The sequence below is a fragment of the Metopolophium dirhodum genome, chromosome 1 (genome assembly GCF_019925205.1).
Source record: "Metopolophium dirhodum isolate CAU chromosome 1, ASM1992520v1, whole genome shotgun sequence".
Classification (NCBI taxonomy): Eukaryota; Metazoa; Arthropoda; class Insecta; order Hemiptera; family Aphididae; genus Metopolophium; species Metopolophium dirhodum.
In genome coordinates, this window is record NC_083560.1 from 113005960 (window position 1) to 113022796 (window position 16837).

General features: G+C 27.7%; 1 protein-coding gene across 1 annotated transcript; it reads right to left on the reverse strand.

Moving 5' to 3' along the window:
* Nucleotides 1-1436: 1436 nt before the first annotated feature.
* Nucleotides 1437-5179, reverse strand: LOC132951252 (uncharacterized). The gene is made up of 2 exons (XM_061023052.1): nt 4618-5179; nt 1437-2367 (listed from the first exon to the last, which is right to left on the reverse strand). Exons 1-2 carry the CDS (start codon nt 4848-4850, stop codon nt 1437-1439), a joined length of 1164 nt encoding a protein of 387 aa, XP_060879035.1. The 5' UTR covers nt 4851-5179.
* Nucleotides 5180-16837: the final 11658 nt, after the last annotated feature.

Below are 16837 nucleotides of genomic sequence, written 5' to 3' on the forward strand. Positions count from 1 at the left end.
TATTTTTTATATTTGTACTAGACGTATACACATTATATTATTATATACGTTCGTTATTATACATTTATGTAGGTAAAATATTTGATTCCAATCAAATATTGAAGCTGATATTAATTTTAAATTTAAACTTCAATTTTCAACTATAACATTTTTCTGGTAGAAAAGTGAATCTAGTTGGTGCTTCCCGTTCCGGAAGTCAAAAGTAAAAAAGTCCAGTAGTTTGCAACTAAGAAATTTAATTTACAAGGGGTAAATGGATAAAGGTGTTAACTGTTTACTGACCTTTTTTCGAAAATTAATTTTATTACAAGAATAAAGGTGTTACTTATAATGTAATAACTAATAAACATAAAATATGTAAATATAGCAGTCTAAAATGGTATTAATCCGTTTATTTTTACGTATACTTAGTCCGTGGCACGATTATAGCATGTATTAAGGTGCGATTCCTTAGAACGCGTCTAGAGACGCGCGACCAGCGCGGCCGACGCGGCGCGACTCTAATTTTAGCCGCGCTTGGACTTCTTTTGCTATTTTTAGATGTAGCCGATTCCTTAGAACGCGGCTGACGCGTGCGACCGCCGCGCGCGTCTAGAGCCGCGCGACCGTGACCGCGCCAGAGGCAGTCATGACGCGGCCGCGTGCTCGTAATTTTTATAATTAATACGAATAAATATTACATTAAATTTTATTATTATAATATTTATTAATTTATTATATTTATTTTAATTAATTTATTAATTATATAATACGTTAAATAATATTTATCAATATTATATTATAAAAATGTCTTCGAACATCATGAAAACGGGATTTAGTACTGAAGAAGATAAAACCTTGGCTGAACTCGTTGGGTTTCATCCATGTTTATTTGACTTGGCAAACCCTTCATACAAAAATCAAATAATAAAAGAAAATGTATGGAAACAAATTTCAAACGAATTGAACAGACCAGGTATTTTTTAATTTTTAAAACTTTTTATTTATAAATGCAATAGTATTCAGTCCGGTCTTATTACGTTATGTTACGGTATTTATCATATATCTTTTTACAAAAATTGGTCTAATATAGTTAGGTCTGATCGAATATAATATTATAATAAATATGTATTATATTATATTTTTCACTCAAGGGATAATATTTCGGGACAACGTTTGGCCCATCACACTTTCTTCATAATTTTAATAATAATATAGACAGAAACTGGAATATTATGTATTATTGATTTATATAAATAATACAAGGTTAAAAAAAATGCTCATGTATTCTCATTTCAGATTAAACATATATACATTATAAACATTATAAACTGTACATATAATATTATTGAGATATATAAACAAACAATTAGTGAAGTTAAAAATAAAAATGAAAATTAATGTAATCAGTACATCAATATTATAATACAAAATATTTAAAAATATTATATGACATTTTACGAAGTATCGGTTCTTAATGTATGATAATTTTGCCATGGTACTGTACCCTCCGGAGAGTTGAAAAATTGTTTAAATTCATCTCTTACTAAAAAGCCTTCATAATTTCCATATCCTCCCGTATGCTCAAGCTGTACCATATTATTAGCAGGATAATCATTTGGGTCAAAATTGTAATAGTGTTGTTCTGATGTATTCTCTAAAGTATATTGGTCACGTAAAAGATTATGAAGACAGCATGCAGATAATATGAGATGGTCGACGGTTTCTGGTTTTATTGGTATCGGTGTATAAAACACTCTAAAAACCTGGCTTAATAGTCCAAAGCTATTTTCAGTCGTTCTTCTTGCCCGTGACAAACGATAATTGAAAATTTTTTTTTCGCAATCATTTCTAGACTCTATTTTAGAGTATGGTCGCATCATGTGTGGGTCCAAACGAAATGCTTCATCACCGATGTATACATACGGCAATATTTTTTCTGAATTTGGAATTTTGCAATTAGGTGGAAAATATTCACAATTTTTCATTTGTTCTGACATTTTTGATTTGTTAAATATACCACTATCGCTCTCTTTACCATAAGATCCTATGTCAACCAAAATGAACTTGCAGTTCGCATCAACAATTGCCAACAAAACGATTGAGAAGAAATCTTTGTAATTGTAATATAATGATCCACTTTTCTCTGGTGAAAATATACGAATATGCTTACCATCAATGGCACCCACACAATTCGGAAAATTCCACTTTTTCCAAAACTGTTTTGATATTTCTACCATGTCATCTTTTGTTGGTGTAGGTAATAAAATAGGTGTTAATCGATTGCTTAAACTTTTCAAAACTAGCTTCACAATACGTGAAATGTAACTTTGAGAAATACGAAAGGCAAAAGCAAGGGAATGAAAAGATTCACCAGTTGCCATAAACCTGTTAAATAATAATAATAATAATAATAATACAATTATATTAAAGTATTTAAGTATATAATATCAGTATATGCAAATATAAAAAAACTATTATTTAAAACAGAAAAATATTTATCTGCCAATAACTTATTAGTTTTACCAAAATTATATATATAATATAATATATCATATATATATTTTTTATATTATTTTTAATGTAATTTTAAATTATAAAAAAACACTTGATTGTGTTTAATTTATACTTTTAGATTCTGAACGAAGTGAAGAATGTATTAATTTTACTATGATGAATGTTTTTTGTTGAGTGTTTGAAATTATAATTATTGCATAATTGCGTAAAATAACAATTTAGCCTTCAACGATTTTTGATATTTGTTCTTATTCAAAATGTATACGTCGTAGAAACTTGAAACTTACATAAAATGTTTGAATTAGCGTTTTCTTTACATGAATGTATTTTCAAAATATTTCGTTTATTTTTAAGCTATATTTAGGCATTTAAAATATTCGATTTTTCTTAGATTTTTTTTATAAAAGTTGATGAAAAATTGTTGACTCTGCCAAAACACTTGAAAATATAATACAAGGTTCTCCATAAGTTTTACTTATAATAAGTATAAGAAATATCGCGATCGGTTCAATTAAAAATTAAAAATAATAAAAATTACAAAATTAAAAATTCACGCGTGAAATAACTATTTAATATTTATTATAAACATATACACTGACAATTCATCTTCGTTCAGAATCGTTTTTTTTATAATATAAAATAATTCCAAAATCTATCCTAAAATGCCTAACCTATCAATTCATCTCGTGTATCCATCCAACTCTTGTATGGATTCTTTTTTATAATTTAAAATTATTTGCAATTTTTTTAGATAAATTATGGTATTTTAATATACTACAGTAATAATTATGATCAATATTTATCGAAGGGTTGAAGACATAATTATTATGTTTATATTTATATTATAATATTATTTTTATTTTTCAATACAAGTTTATTGTTTTTTTTTAATCATAGTATTTAAGTTAAAATTATTTTTATAATAATTTATTTGACAATAATATCTACCTACTTATTTTTTATGTCAATATTGATATTTGAATAATAAATTATGTTTTACTCTTATTTATTTTTACATTTTTAAACATAAAATTATTTATCCAGTTGATGATTGTAAAAAGCGGTGGAAAAATATTAAGGATACATATAATAAAAAAAGGAGAGGCAGAAAATTGGGTACTGGGTCAGCTACGAGAGAAAAACCTTCGAAATGGATACTAGAGGATGTTTTGACATTTTTGGATACAGCTGTATATGAAAGACAGTAATAACTAATAATATATTTTACATTTGTTTACTTATTGATATTATTTATTTGTAAAATATAATCTTAATACTTATAAATTATAATAATAGGAGCTTAACGAATGTGACAAACGATGAGGACGAGGAAGAATGTTTAAATTCATTGGATAATAGTGTTTCTCAAATTGAACCGGAAAATGAAAACATACAATTACCATCAACTTTAGAGTCTACAACAGAAGTTCAAAAATCAAAAATAGAAACAACTGGTACAAAACGACAAAAAAAAACTGAAGCATTCATCGAAATATTGAACCAAAGAAGTGAAGAAAGAAGCCGTTTACTACAAGAGCTGACAAACCCAGAAGAAGCAGAAGACCCAATCGACGTTTTCTTCAAAAGTATAGCCCTAACAGTAAAACAGTTTTCGCCCCAACTAAAAATTAAAGCAAAAATGGAAGTATTAAAAATAATAAATGAACTGGAACTTTTGAATCTTAAACCATCGAATCAGACAAGTAGTCCTTCTAATTACGAGTTTGTAGAAAATGTAAGTTCTAGGTTCCAAGAGTTACACCCGATAAATTATTCCGCCACATCACATTCTGAGCTCAATGGAAACTCATCAGCATCCAATTGGTCGGAACATTTTCAAAATTTTTAAATACTAATTTGCATTTAATTATTACAATTACTTCAACCTTGTTATTTATGCTATTTTATGTTTTTGAACAGTAGTATTTTTACTTAAATATTAATTTGTTTTTTTTTATTTTAAAAAGTGACGATTTTATTTTATTTTTTATCAATATAATAAGATATATTTATTTTATTTATTCTTTTACATAATGCTTCCGTTATAATTTTTCTTTTTTATTTATATTGATAAAGTATATGATATGTTATATGTATAAATATTTTTAAAAACATTCTTACCTTAACGTCACAGCGAATTTCTCTGCCGGTGAAATAGGCTCTTTCACTCTGTTATACGGATTTAATTTTAAATCATCTTCGATTAGATTTAAAACAAAATTAAACTGCTCCCAACTCAGTCTAAAAAATTCCCTGAATTTTTTTTCATCTCTAAACAAATGTTTCTCAATCAATACACTAAAAAAACCCTCCTTTTTTCTGGTCAAATACAAATCGTTCACACTTTTTGTCATAACTTCTTCAATTATAATTTCTTCTTCTTCTATTTCTTCTAATAATAGATTTATCAATATTTTTTTTTTTCTGTTGACGCAACATTGTTCACTGGTTTGAAAATTTATAATACACAAATTTATAATAAATACAAAATTGTAACCAAATACATGTGATCAATAGAACGAACAACGACGTATTAACCCGATATCAAAATATGTGCCGCCCGGCCATTTGTTGTGGCGCGGCGCGGCGCGATTTGTAGTTCTAGGGAATCCGCTATCAACCGCGCGGCTAAAATTAGAGTCGCGCCGCGTCGGCCGCGCTGGTCGCGCGTCTCTAGACGCGTTCTAAGGAATCGCACCTTTAGCCATTAGGTACTATCTGAAATCGGGATTCGTGGTTTTACCCACAGGCCACAGATATAAAGTTTGTACTTTATATCTGTGGCTAACTGTTGTTACCAAAATAACAAATTGATAAAGGTGTTATAAGATTAATTGACCATTAGTTTAAGTGAATAAAAGTATTGTAATGATATGCTCACACATCATTATAATAAATAAACTAAAATCTTACAGAATAATAAATAACGGCCAGACTGTCGTTCGTAGAAATCGGTCATCCCCAATAAAACTATTGTCACCGACAAAAAGGTCTTTGCCGCCGAAGAGAAATCTAGTTCGGGGAAATACAAAAACGTTTGATAAAACCACCTACCACTCTCTGGTCGGCATATCCGTGTCGTCCCTTAAATCAGTGCATGAGCACCAACCACCAAAGTAACAACCTCTCAAGTACCAAAGAAACCGATTTCAACGAGCGACAACTGGACTTCTTATGCAAGCAATAATCAGTGCGTTCGTTAATTCAATTTGTGTATTTGAAGTAGTACTTTATTTTATCTAAAACCTGAAACTCCTACAATATTGTCTACAAACAACTGCGAATCAGGTAAGGCATTTAATATAATATTTTATATTTATTGCGTTAATACACTATATGTGCTTTCTTTCCATAAAATTACATTGTACGGTGTATTTGATCTAATTCTCGAATACACGATCTCGAGAGCCCTCCGAACACCTGGAGGAAGGTAATAGCTTAATTTTACTATTTTAACATCTATTTTAATATAACTATCGACATGAGTCGTATATATATTTTATTTTCATATTTATCTTATTTTTAAGTTATTACAGTATATTAATAATATATTAGTAGTATATATGTACCGTTCCTGGGACAGTGCATAAAAGACCACAAAGAAAACAATGTGCAAAAACATCAGAAAATCGAAATGCAATAATAAATAAAATATTTTTCGCAAAATTAATATTATTAATAATTTAAAAATCGAAATGCAATATTCCCCAAAAATATTTTTCGCAAAACTTATGAAATTAATTAATTAAAAATTTAAATACAATATTCCCCGAAAATATTTATCACACAAATTATGATATTAATAATTAAAATATTTTTTAATAGAATTGTTCTAACAAAAATAAAAATCAAAATAGCATATTTAATTGCAAAATGTATTAAAAAGAAATTTAAAAAATTAATTTAAAAATTAAAAATATATTAAATAATAAAATAATGGAAACAACTATCAAAGTTTTTAATAAATTTCAAGAAATTTAAAAAATTAATTTAAAAATTAAAAATATAATAAATAATAAAATAATGGTAACAACTATCAAAGATTTTAATAAATTTCAAAAAATTTAAAAAATTAAAAATATAATAAATAATTAAATAAAGGAAACACTTATCAAAGATTTTAATAAACTTCAAGAAAATGAAATGCAAAACGAAATAGAAAACTCAATATTAAATAAAGAAATCTTTGTTAAGTTTATAATTATAATTATATAATCAAAATTCGAAAACTAAATTTAATCTTATTTATAATGGATTGCAAAATTTAGATAAAGACAATGAAATTGATACAATTTGAATATAAATAAATATAATTACTTTTATAAATGGTATTTATAAAAGTTAAAAACGGTTGTATTCGTTTATCAGAAAAATATTACAATAATAATAATAATAATTATAAAATAGGTCAAGTTTAAATTTGATTAATATTGAAACAGAGGATAAAATACAAATTCTTGATAAATTTATAAAAATAAAAAAAGGAGAATATAGTATTGCAGAATTAAACAAACTATTTGAACCTATTGTAGTACTATCTTATGATAATAAAAAAAATTTAAATAAAATCTCCTTGTTATTATAATTTAGATCAAAATTTAAAAGAATATTTAGGTTTTCAAAACATAACAATTGATTTTTCATTACTTATTAAGAAATCAACAATGTATGTTCCTACTTCCAATGAAAAATATATTAATGTAGAGAAAGAAAGTAAAATTACATATTATATAAAAATGATGTAAATTCAAATAATATTTATAAAATACCTATTGGTATTTATTCAATAGATGAATTAGAATCAATATTGAATGTTGATAAAAACGACGATTTTATATCACTTAAAATAAATGATAAAAATGTATTAAATATTACTACTGTCCATGATTATATGTTTAGTATCGATGATTACTTAAATTCATTCTTTAATTATTCTGGAAAATCTGGAACCAGTAAAAAAAGTAATTTTTATACACAAGGTTTTTTTAAAAATTTAGATAGTATTATAATGAGTCGAAAAAATGAAATTAAAACTAAAATAAAAGGAAATTATTCAATTAAACAATTGAATAGTTTATTACCTTCAGGTATGAAATTACAAAATGATTAAAATGATAAAAATGTTATTACAATAACTTCAAAAATTAATTTTATGTTGGACAAAAATTGAAAATTAAGTTTAGGGATTGATAATATGTATTATTTATATTATCACATTGGAGAAATCTTAAATATTAATATAAATAAATGATTATTAGAAGTACATTGCAATATAATTGAAAAATCTTTTTCATCTGTTAATGATATTAATCACATCGAAGAAGATCTTTTGTGTAATTTTTATTATGATGAAAATAATCCATATATAAAACCTAATCCAATAATGTACATACCAGTTAAAGGAAATTTTCAAATTATAGAAATACATATTATAGACCATAATGGTAAAAAATATTATTTTGATGATGATGATTTTATTGTTTATCTTGATTTAATTAAAGAGTAAATATTAAAATATTTTTCAATAGAAATATTCTATTAAAAACAATCATATATTATATATATGTATATTATATTTTAACCACTAAAAGTTTCTTCAATAGTACCTTTTTCAATGTCAAACAAAAATTCATCTTCTCTTATGAAAACAATATAACAAATTGTATCTTTAGGTAAATCGTCATGTAACTGAATATGTAAAATTATATTTTTTTTAGTTGCAGAAATATTTATTGGTTGATAAACTGTTTTATTTAGAAATATTGATCTATATAATTTAAAATCATTTGGATCATTATACATCAATGGAAGTTCTTGTTGATTTTTATGATAAGTTAATTTATAAGACATTGAATAAGATTGGCAAAATTTATTATTCTTAAAATCTTCATCTTGACATTCTTCAGGATAACGTCTTCCATTTATTTCAAACCAATAGTTTCTACACAACAATGATCAAATTCACTAGGATCATGACCTTGAGTATTTAATTTGTTTGTTTGTAATCCAAAACCACAAAACACAGGAGGATTTTCCCTTCGATATTGAGATGTTAAATCAATTTTTATAGTTCTTCCAGATATATTTCTTTCCTCAATACATTGCCACGCTTTAAAATTAAAAGTATACTATTTTTATTGAGAAAGTTCAGTTAACTCTTTTAACAATAAAACTTTTTGCAAAGGATTGTATTCTACAATTGGAATGTTAATTGTAAATTCATCAATAATAATTTTACCATCTTCTGTTCCTGCAACAACTTTTTTTAATAATGCATCATCATCTGTATTTCTAGTAAAACATAATTCCATGTCACAATTGAAAGCGGGATATGTATGGTCTTTGAAAAATGGTTTGCCAAATTGTGATAATTATTGTGATTATTTATCATTAAAAAATTAATACAACTAAATGATATAGACTGGATAGGTATGATTGAATTATAAAAATAATAATTAGTATAATATAAATAATATTTCTCATAGAATTTCAATCATGCCGAGGAAAATGAGTATACCGTTTGATGACATAGTCGAAGACCATCAACGAATACAAAAATAAAATTCTCGAGGGACATGAAATGTTAGTTGGTCCAACGCATCCAATTTGGGCCGATATAAGACAAAGGTTAAATGGAGAAATATCCGAAAAATCCTTATACACTATAGTGAAGTGTAATAGAAACGACGTGTTAAGCAAAATTCAAATTAAACCACGTGATGATGTCAATATGTCAAATGATTCAAGTGATGTTGAAGTTGAAAGTCACTCTGACAATGATATTGAAAAAATTAACTTTAAAATAACTTTGAGTAAAGAAGAATGGGCAGCAATACATTGTGAAAAGAAATATCAGTTAAATAATTCAAAATACCTAAACCGTAATTATAAAGTGTCGAGTCCTGGAGTATGGACAGAAATAGTTCACAGTCATTTTTGGGAACAGACAAAAATTGCTTGTTCTATTACCTATAAAAGAGCTAAAATTTATGAATCTGGGATAAACTATTGTGAATTTTACGGCGAGTGCAAAACATGTGACCGTAAACTAAAAGGTATACTCCAGGAAAAACCTTCGGATAATAGTAGAGCGATTTTCCATTGTACCTATTTTTCGGAATTTTCGGCAATACGTTGATAAGACAAAACGTAAAACAACGTTTGAAAAAAAAAATATTACGTCGAAAAATGAGTGAATGAAAAAATATCTGCAGATATGTTAAGGAGGACTGAAGCTAATGATTTGATGGAGTTTGATGACAAAGATGAAAGAACCTAGTCATTTGCCAACAGCAAACGCATTAAGAATCATAAAAAGTAGAGCTCTAAAAGATCAACGAGAAGAGGATGACCCTATATTGGCAATTTGTAAAATGAAATATTTGCAGCCATACATCAACATAATTAAAGACACTGGATATGATAGATTTTATGTTCACTATTTGAGTGCTCCTGAAATGAATGTTTACAGAAAATATGTACAACATAATAACATTTCAACAATTTGCATAGACGCAACTGGCAGTTCAGTCAAAAAACCAACTTTAATATCCAAGAAGAAAACAAGAAATATTCTGCTCTGTGAAATCGCTATACACGACAAAACCATTAAGGCTCAATATTCGATAAGTCACATGTTATCTGAGAAGCATGATAATAATTCAATTTACAATTGGTTAGTATAATGGATTAGAGACGGAGCTCCATATCCAAAACAAGTCATTACAGACATGCCATTAGCATTATTAGCTGCTGTCGTAAGAGCGTTTACACAGTATAATAATTTAACTAATTACATAAGTGCTTGTTTCCAATTATTATCTAATATACAACAAGATCCACCGACATGATTTGTTAGGTGTGATGTAGCCCATATTATAAAACTGGTGACTACTTGGAAGCCACTCCAGTCAGTTGATAAGAGAGTGAAAGATTTTATTGTTTGTTCAATAGCACAAATGATTATATCTGATGATATAGACGATTTAAAACAACTGTTGAGAAGTTTTTTTTGGCTCATTTACAGTAATACAGATGGTTATTCGGAAAATGGTCATAAAACCTTCTGTGAAAATGGACGACAATTCTTACGACAACGAATTGCCACAGGACTTGTAGAATCAAATTTGAACGAAAATATTGGAGAGAATTTTGAAGAAATCATTAATTTAAATAATACAAGAGGACCATTTTATGAAATGTATAAGAATATCGCTGAACAATGTCAAATTGATATAAATGATCAAGTGGAGGATCACGATAATATGTATTTTATACCAACTATTGCAACACTGGTATTAAATTTGTGCACATACATGCCTTTGTGGTCTGGAATCATGTGTAAGGCATTCAAATATGGTGACATTCCTGCATCTAGTGCTTCGATTGAAAGCCAGTTCAATGATTTAAAAAATCGGGTCCTAAAACACGCCAATAGTATGCCAATGAGAGTCGATGATTTCTTAAAAATACATATTCAATCTATCAATGGTACAATGAAATTAATGAATGCTAAAATCAATCAAATTCCAATTAATGTTAGCGAAGTCAACCAAAATCCTCAAAATCTTACACCTCCGTCAATAAATGACGAAGTAATAAATGAAATAGACACTATAAGAGTTAATGATGATTTGAGCAATCTCTACGAAATTTTAGATTTCAATAGTCCACCAATAGAAAAGGTATCAAATCAATATATGTGTAACCAACCTGTATGGGCTGTATGTACAGTAACAACAACAGATATACACACGATACCAATATTAGAAACCGAGGATACATCCGAAGAGAATTGGGGTAATAATATATTAATTAAAAAATATATAAAAATATAAAAAATGGCAATCACTCGAAATTTAAGTCTATACAACTAGATGATAAAAACATTGTGCTTGCAAATACCTGTGCTTTTGATTCTGTTACTCAAATTTTAGCAGTTGCATATTGCGATAGTAATGAATATGCATCATATATAACGAAAAGAAAAGATGAAAGTACACTATGGCATCTAGTTTATGTGTTACTCCGAGATGGTGTAACTATTCAAACATATAAAAAACGAGCCAAAATTTTAAAGCAGTTTTATCCAGGAGAGAAGATGGTAAATAATATTATATTCTTATCAGTTGAACAAGCTGTAGACAGCATGCTCATAAAATTATTAGTAGATGATGAAAGTGTGAAAATAGTTAAAAAATGCGATTCGTGTGTTCATGCAGAAAAAGTAGAAAAGAAACCATACATAACTGTTTGTGTGTCTGAAAAGAACCCAACAAAAAGACAAATTGAAAAGTTGTTAAATTTTGAGATTGAAAGCCTCTATAATAACTCCACCCGTTGTAAACTATGTTCAAAATCCTTCAACTTAATACCTACATTTGGTCATCATATCTTTTTTAATATGATCAATTTGAATAATAGCATGGATGCACAATTTACAAATACTAATTTACAATTAAACCATATTCCAAAATACCTCACAGTAGCAGACACCGAATATTATTTCAGAGGATCGGTAACGACACCGGAAAATCAACAAGCAGCAATATCATACGATACATTAAGCCACTACCATGCTCACGCATACAGACATCCCATCAATATGTGGCAAATGTATGACGATACAAAAGAAAAAGTATACACAATAAGTGATAATAAAAAAGTAAACGTCCAAATTTTAATGTTTTCCAAGTAGTTTATAAAAAATAATTAGATACACATACCTATGCAACCTTTTGAAATGTATTATGTATTATAGCATTAAACAAAAAAAAAAATATGTAAAAATTTCGATTTATAAAAAGTTATACAATTTCTCTTTTACATAAATATTAATTATAATCTGATTTATAATTATGTTTGTACATAATGTATATTTTTAGATGTGTAGTAATAATATGATTTTTGGTAACTTCTTATTATTTTAATATTTATGATTATTTAATATTTTGAGTTGTCTTATATGCAATACAGCTATATTCTATGATTTGTTTGCTATTATTTATATCTATTTATTATATTCATATTATTGTTATTTATGATTTTATAGGTACATATTTTAAGTTTTGTATAAACATTAACTATTATAATATTACATTTTTGTTTTTTTTTTTTATTATTTTTGATATATTTTTATAAATCTATTAATATACTTACTTTAGTTTTGTTCAAACTCTATCAGTTTTATTTTATTATAAAATTTATTTTTGGATTAGTTGTTAAATATACCTAGATGGTTTATTAGATAACCACTGCTATGTGCCTATATATTATGTTAGAGATAGGTATTACCTACTTTAATTAAAAAATTTAATTGGCTTAATGGTCACACAATCAAAAGGTATACAAAATATTTTGTTTTGGGTTCTTGAAGTACCTACTTAATCCATGTTAATTTAACAATCACGAGATGGTACACTTACTAAAATGTTCTACAAACCTAGGTAGAAACTGAAATTATTTATCAAAATGTAATAGAAAAATGGTAAATAAATAAAATAAAAATGTTGAGCCTAGGTATACATATAAACAAATTCCTTACCTACCTATCAGGTGATTACAATTAAAAATAAAATATCATATTGTTTAGGTAATAGGTACCAGCTAATTTTAAAACCTCGATATCCACAAACCACCTCTTTGGTACCTACGTTACTGAGAAGGGCCTATACCTACTAATTAAGGCAGTGACCTACACTTATTTTTAAAAACAACAAATATTTTCAAAATTACAATATGCATCGTACAATTTAATATAATAAACCAATTAAGTAAAAATAATAAATACAAATTTCGTACCTTATTATAAAGTCTAGTTTAATAGCAAATCTATTATTGCGTTCAACATTTATTTTATCTATATAATAGACAAATAAATATTAACTCTAAAATCAGTTTCAGAATTTAACATTTCATTTTCTAAATTGAATTCAACTAAATGTTTTTTGTTATTTTTTAGGTATATAAAAATCTCAGGTCACGGTGTTAGTGGTTGAATTCCTCTGAAATGGATCGACCGATTATAATGATTTTTTTTTTATATTTGGTAGGTATGAGAATAGGTTGTTAAGTATTTTTTTCACTCCTACCACCAACCAGAGAGGTGTTCAAACGTGGATTTTGAGATTTACGGTGGAAATTTTTGTTTACAAATGGTTGCTATTGGTTTAGGTGAAATAATAAGTATAAAGTAGTACCTATTTATTATTTGGTAGCATTGGTTAATCGGGCAGATCAGGTACAAGCATGCATCAAATCAAATTTTCGCACAATGCCTACATTGATGTGCTGTCGCATACTGTCCGCGATCCGATATAGTCGGATTGCCTACCAGGGATGCTTAGTTGCACCCAAATGGAGTTGAACAATCACACATTTTTTTTACGGGCAACGAAGTGCGCGAGATCGGCTAGAAATATATTATAGTATTTAACTTGTATGGGGGAGGGGGGAAGTATAATGTTCAATGACTTATGTATCTATATGTTATTTATATGTTATTTTATTAGGAATTATAATGGCACATTTCTCAAAAATTTCATTGTTATATATCATACAATAAATACATATTATATTTGTTTGTATATATTGTTATTAACAAAAAACCACATTCCATTTTGGCAAACTAATCAAGAAGAGCGGACAACAACAAATTGCCATTACGAGGCGGCAGTTTCACTAAACTGCGAGAATAACAACTTTATGAACGGCTACATCCACCTCAAGGACACCCTGTCCACGCGCTAATTCTACCAAAGGAACGGACATCGTATATAGGAGGGCCAGGGAAACAGCATAATCAGATGTACCTGGAACAGCAACACAGAAGCGCCTTCGCCCACTAGCGAGTTATGAGTACTTTAAAATGTTTTGTACATTTTAAAGTACTCATAACTCGCTTTAAAATTAAAATATAATAAACAGCCGACGAGGTTGTCTAGATAATAATCTTACCTTTAGATTTTATAAGAGCAATTCACTCTAATTCTTAAGCTAACGGAGCTACACGTGTTCTGCTTTGAGTATAATTTGTTATGTTTCGCACTTGTAAGACGGAGACAACACATACGGGTATAACGTCCTGTTAGATTGGTTATGTATGGAATTGTTAAAAATATAATTTTTACCTGTATGATTTTACGTTTCTTTTTCTTTTTTGGTGAGTCTTCATTAATATCAAGGCCCTCTTCATTGACATCGTGTGCAATTGTTTCAGTAGTCTTTAAATAAATAAAAAAAAACAACTATAAGAATATTTCCTAAATAATTTCATTAATAGAATCTTTAGGAATTTTTTAGAATTTTTGGACCCAAATTGAGTTTACAGCTGGAACACATGAAGAATTGAAAGGAATCAAATAGAATAAAATTAAAGGATTAAAACCGCATAAGATGATTAAGGCCGGGGCTATACACGGCGTATTCCGCGGCGTTTTCCGACGGCCAAGCTATACAAGACATATCCGTCGAGCGTATTCCGCCTCATATATCTATACAATATTTAAAATAAAATGGTAAATCCCATAATTATTGTATCCATAATATAAATATATTAATCGCAATCAAATAGTACAAATTAATAATAGACACTCATGGATCGATCATTTGCACAAGTCAGTTCTTAGGAGTAGGTTTAAAAATCATCATTATGCCAAAAATTACACCAGCACTAATAATTGCCATAAATGAGGCATTGGAAGAAAAAGGAGAGAAATCTGTACACAGGAAGTTTGCGGTACATCCCTACGGGAAAAAAGGGCAGAAAAGGGCCAATTCAATTTAATATACGAGGACTTACGACGATTTCCTGAAAATTTTTTTAGTTATTATAAAATGTCTGTAAAAAAAAATAATGAACATTTAAATATTGTAAAAAGTGACTTGGAAAAAGAACAAAACATCAAAGGTGATACAATATCGGCAGTAGAAAGGTTATCGATTACTCTAAACTCTAAAGTAAGTACCAATTTTTTATTTGAATAAATACATTATTATTTTTTCTGATAAAATCAAAATTGAGCACTTAATATGCAACTTGTAAAATCAAATTCAATAAATGAAAAATACCTAGTATCATATTTAAACAAAATAATATTAACACCTGTGCTTAATAAAAAAATTAAAAATTAAAAATAAATTTGGATATAATAGTGGGGTGGCCAATTATTGCTCGAGCCAGGAATTACATTCTCAGGAACCTGCAGGCCATATTCGTGAGATGTATTCAATGCTGGCGTAGATCGTGGATATTGAATTGGTTGCATGGGTAGACAATATGGTGAAGTTGATTCAGTGGGACGTTTCCTGGCATATTTCTATATGACCAGCATCAATTCAATCCTGGCATCCATTTTACTGGCGTTATCAATTGCCTTCATTCCGGGTAATAATGACAAAAGAAAATGTTTGTCGTCATCATCATCTTCGTTCTGGGATTTATTCAAAACTTTCAAAAGTTTCTGTAGGAATAAAGAAGGTGAATCACTATTTTTTCTATTGGTGTTTTTTTTTTTGTTCCCGAGATCGATGTTCGCAAAGGCGTGTTCATGGGTGTATCAATTTGCGCAGTTAAATCACGAGAAGGATCAGCGTTTGAAGCTGCAATCTCAATGTCTGGTGAATCTTCTGTTGGATTTTTATCATCCATAACCATAGTATTTTCGAGTGAAATTAGTGAAATATTACCAGATGTTCTGAAATAAAAAAGTGAGGACTGAGGGACAGGGCCGTCCCGAAGATGAAAATCAAGGGGGGGTGAATAATATGAAAAATGCCGACTACAATTTTTACTCAATGTATGTAGTATAATTAACTTTAGTCTATAATATGTAGTCATGTTTTTACTTTTTAACATAGATATATGCTATATGCATACGAGTGGCAACCGTTGACGCGAAAGTTGTATTTACACACTCCCTTCTAATAATTATTTGCGACCAACACAGATCCAGGCCTATATCGAGATTAAAATTAAATGTTGCTCCTTGAATAATGAAATGCATAATATTATTATAGTGATCAACAAAATAACTATTAGAAATGACAAATATATGTTTTTTTCTTTTTCAATAAAAATAAATAAAAATGCTTTCTACTAAACACATGAACAAGTATTAACAATATAAAATGTAAATAGGTGCTCACAACTCATACAATTTAAGAATCTTAATTGTTGTATATCATTATACTAGGGTAATATTTTTTAATTACTAATAACCTATAACACACTTATATTTTTATAAATAAAAGAACATTAAAAATTAAAATGTTCTAATTTGTTTAATCACAATTATGAATGGTAAATAAATATTAATATTTAATAATTATCAATATATAAATA

What these genes read in the sequence shown, in the direction of transcription:
- LOC132951252 (XM_061023052.1), bottom strand. Translation starts at nt 4,850, where the DNA reads ATGACAAAAAGTGTGAACGATTTGTATTTGACCAGAAAAAAGGAGGGT. An exon ending in AAATTCGCTGTGACGTTAAG is followed by an intron (nt 2,368 to 4,617) that starts GTAAGAATGTTT and finishes ATTATTTAACAG; the next exon opens with GTTTATGGCAACTGGTGAAT.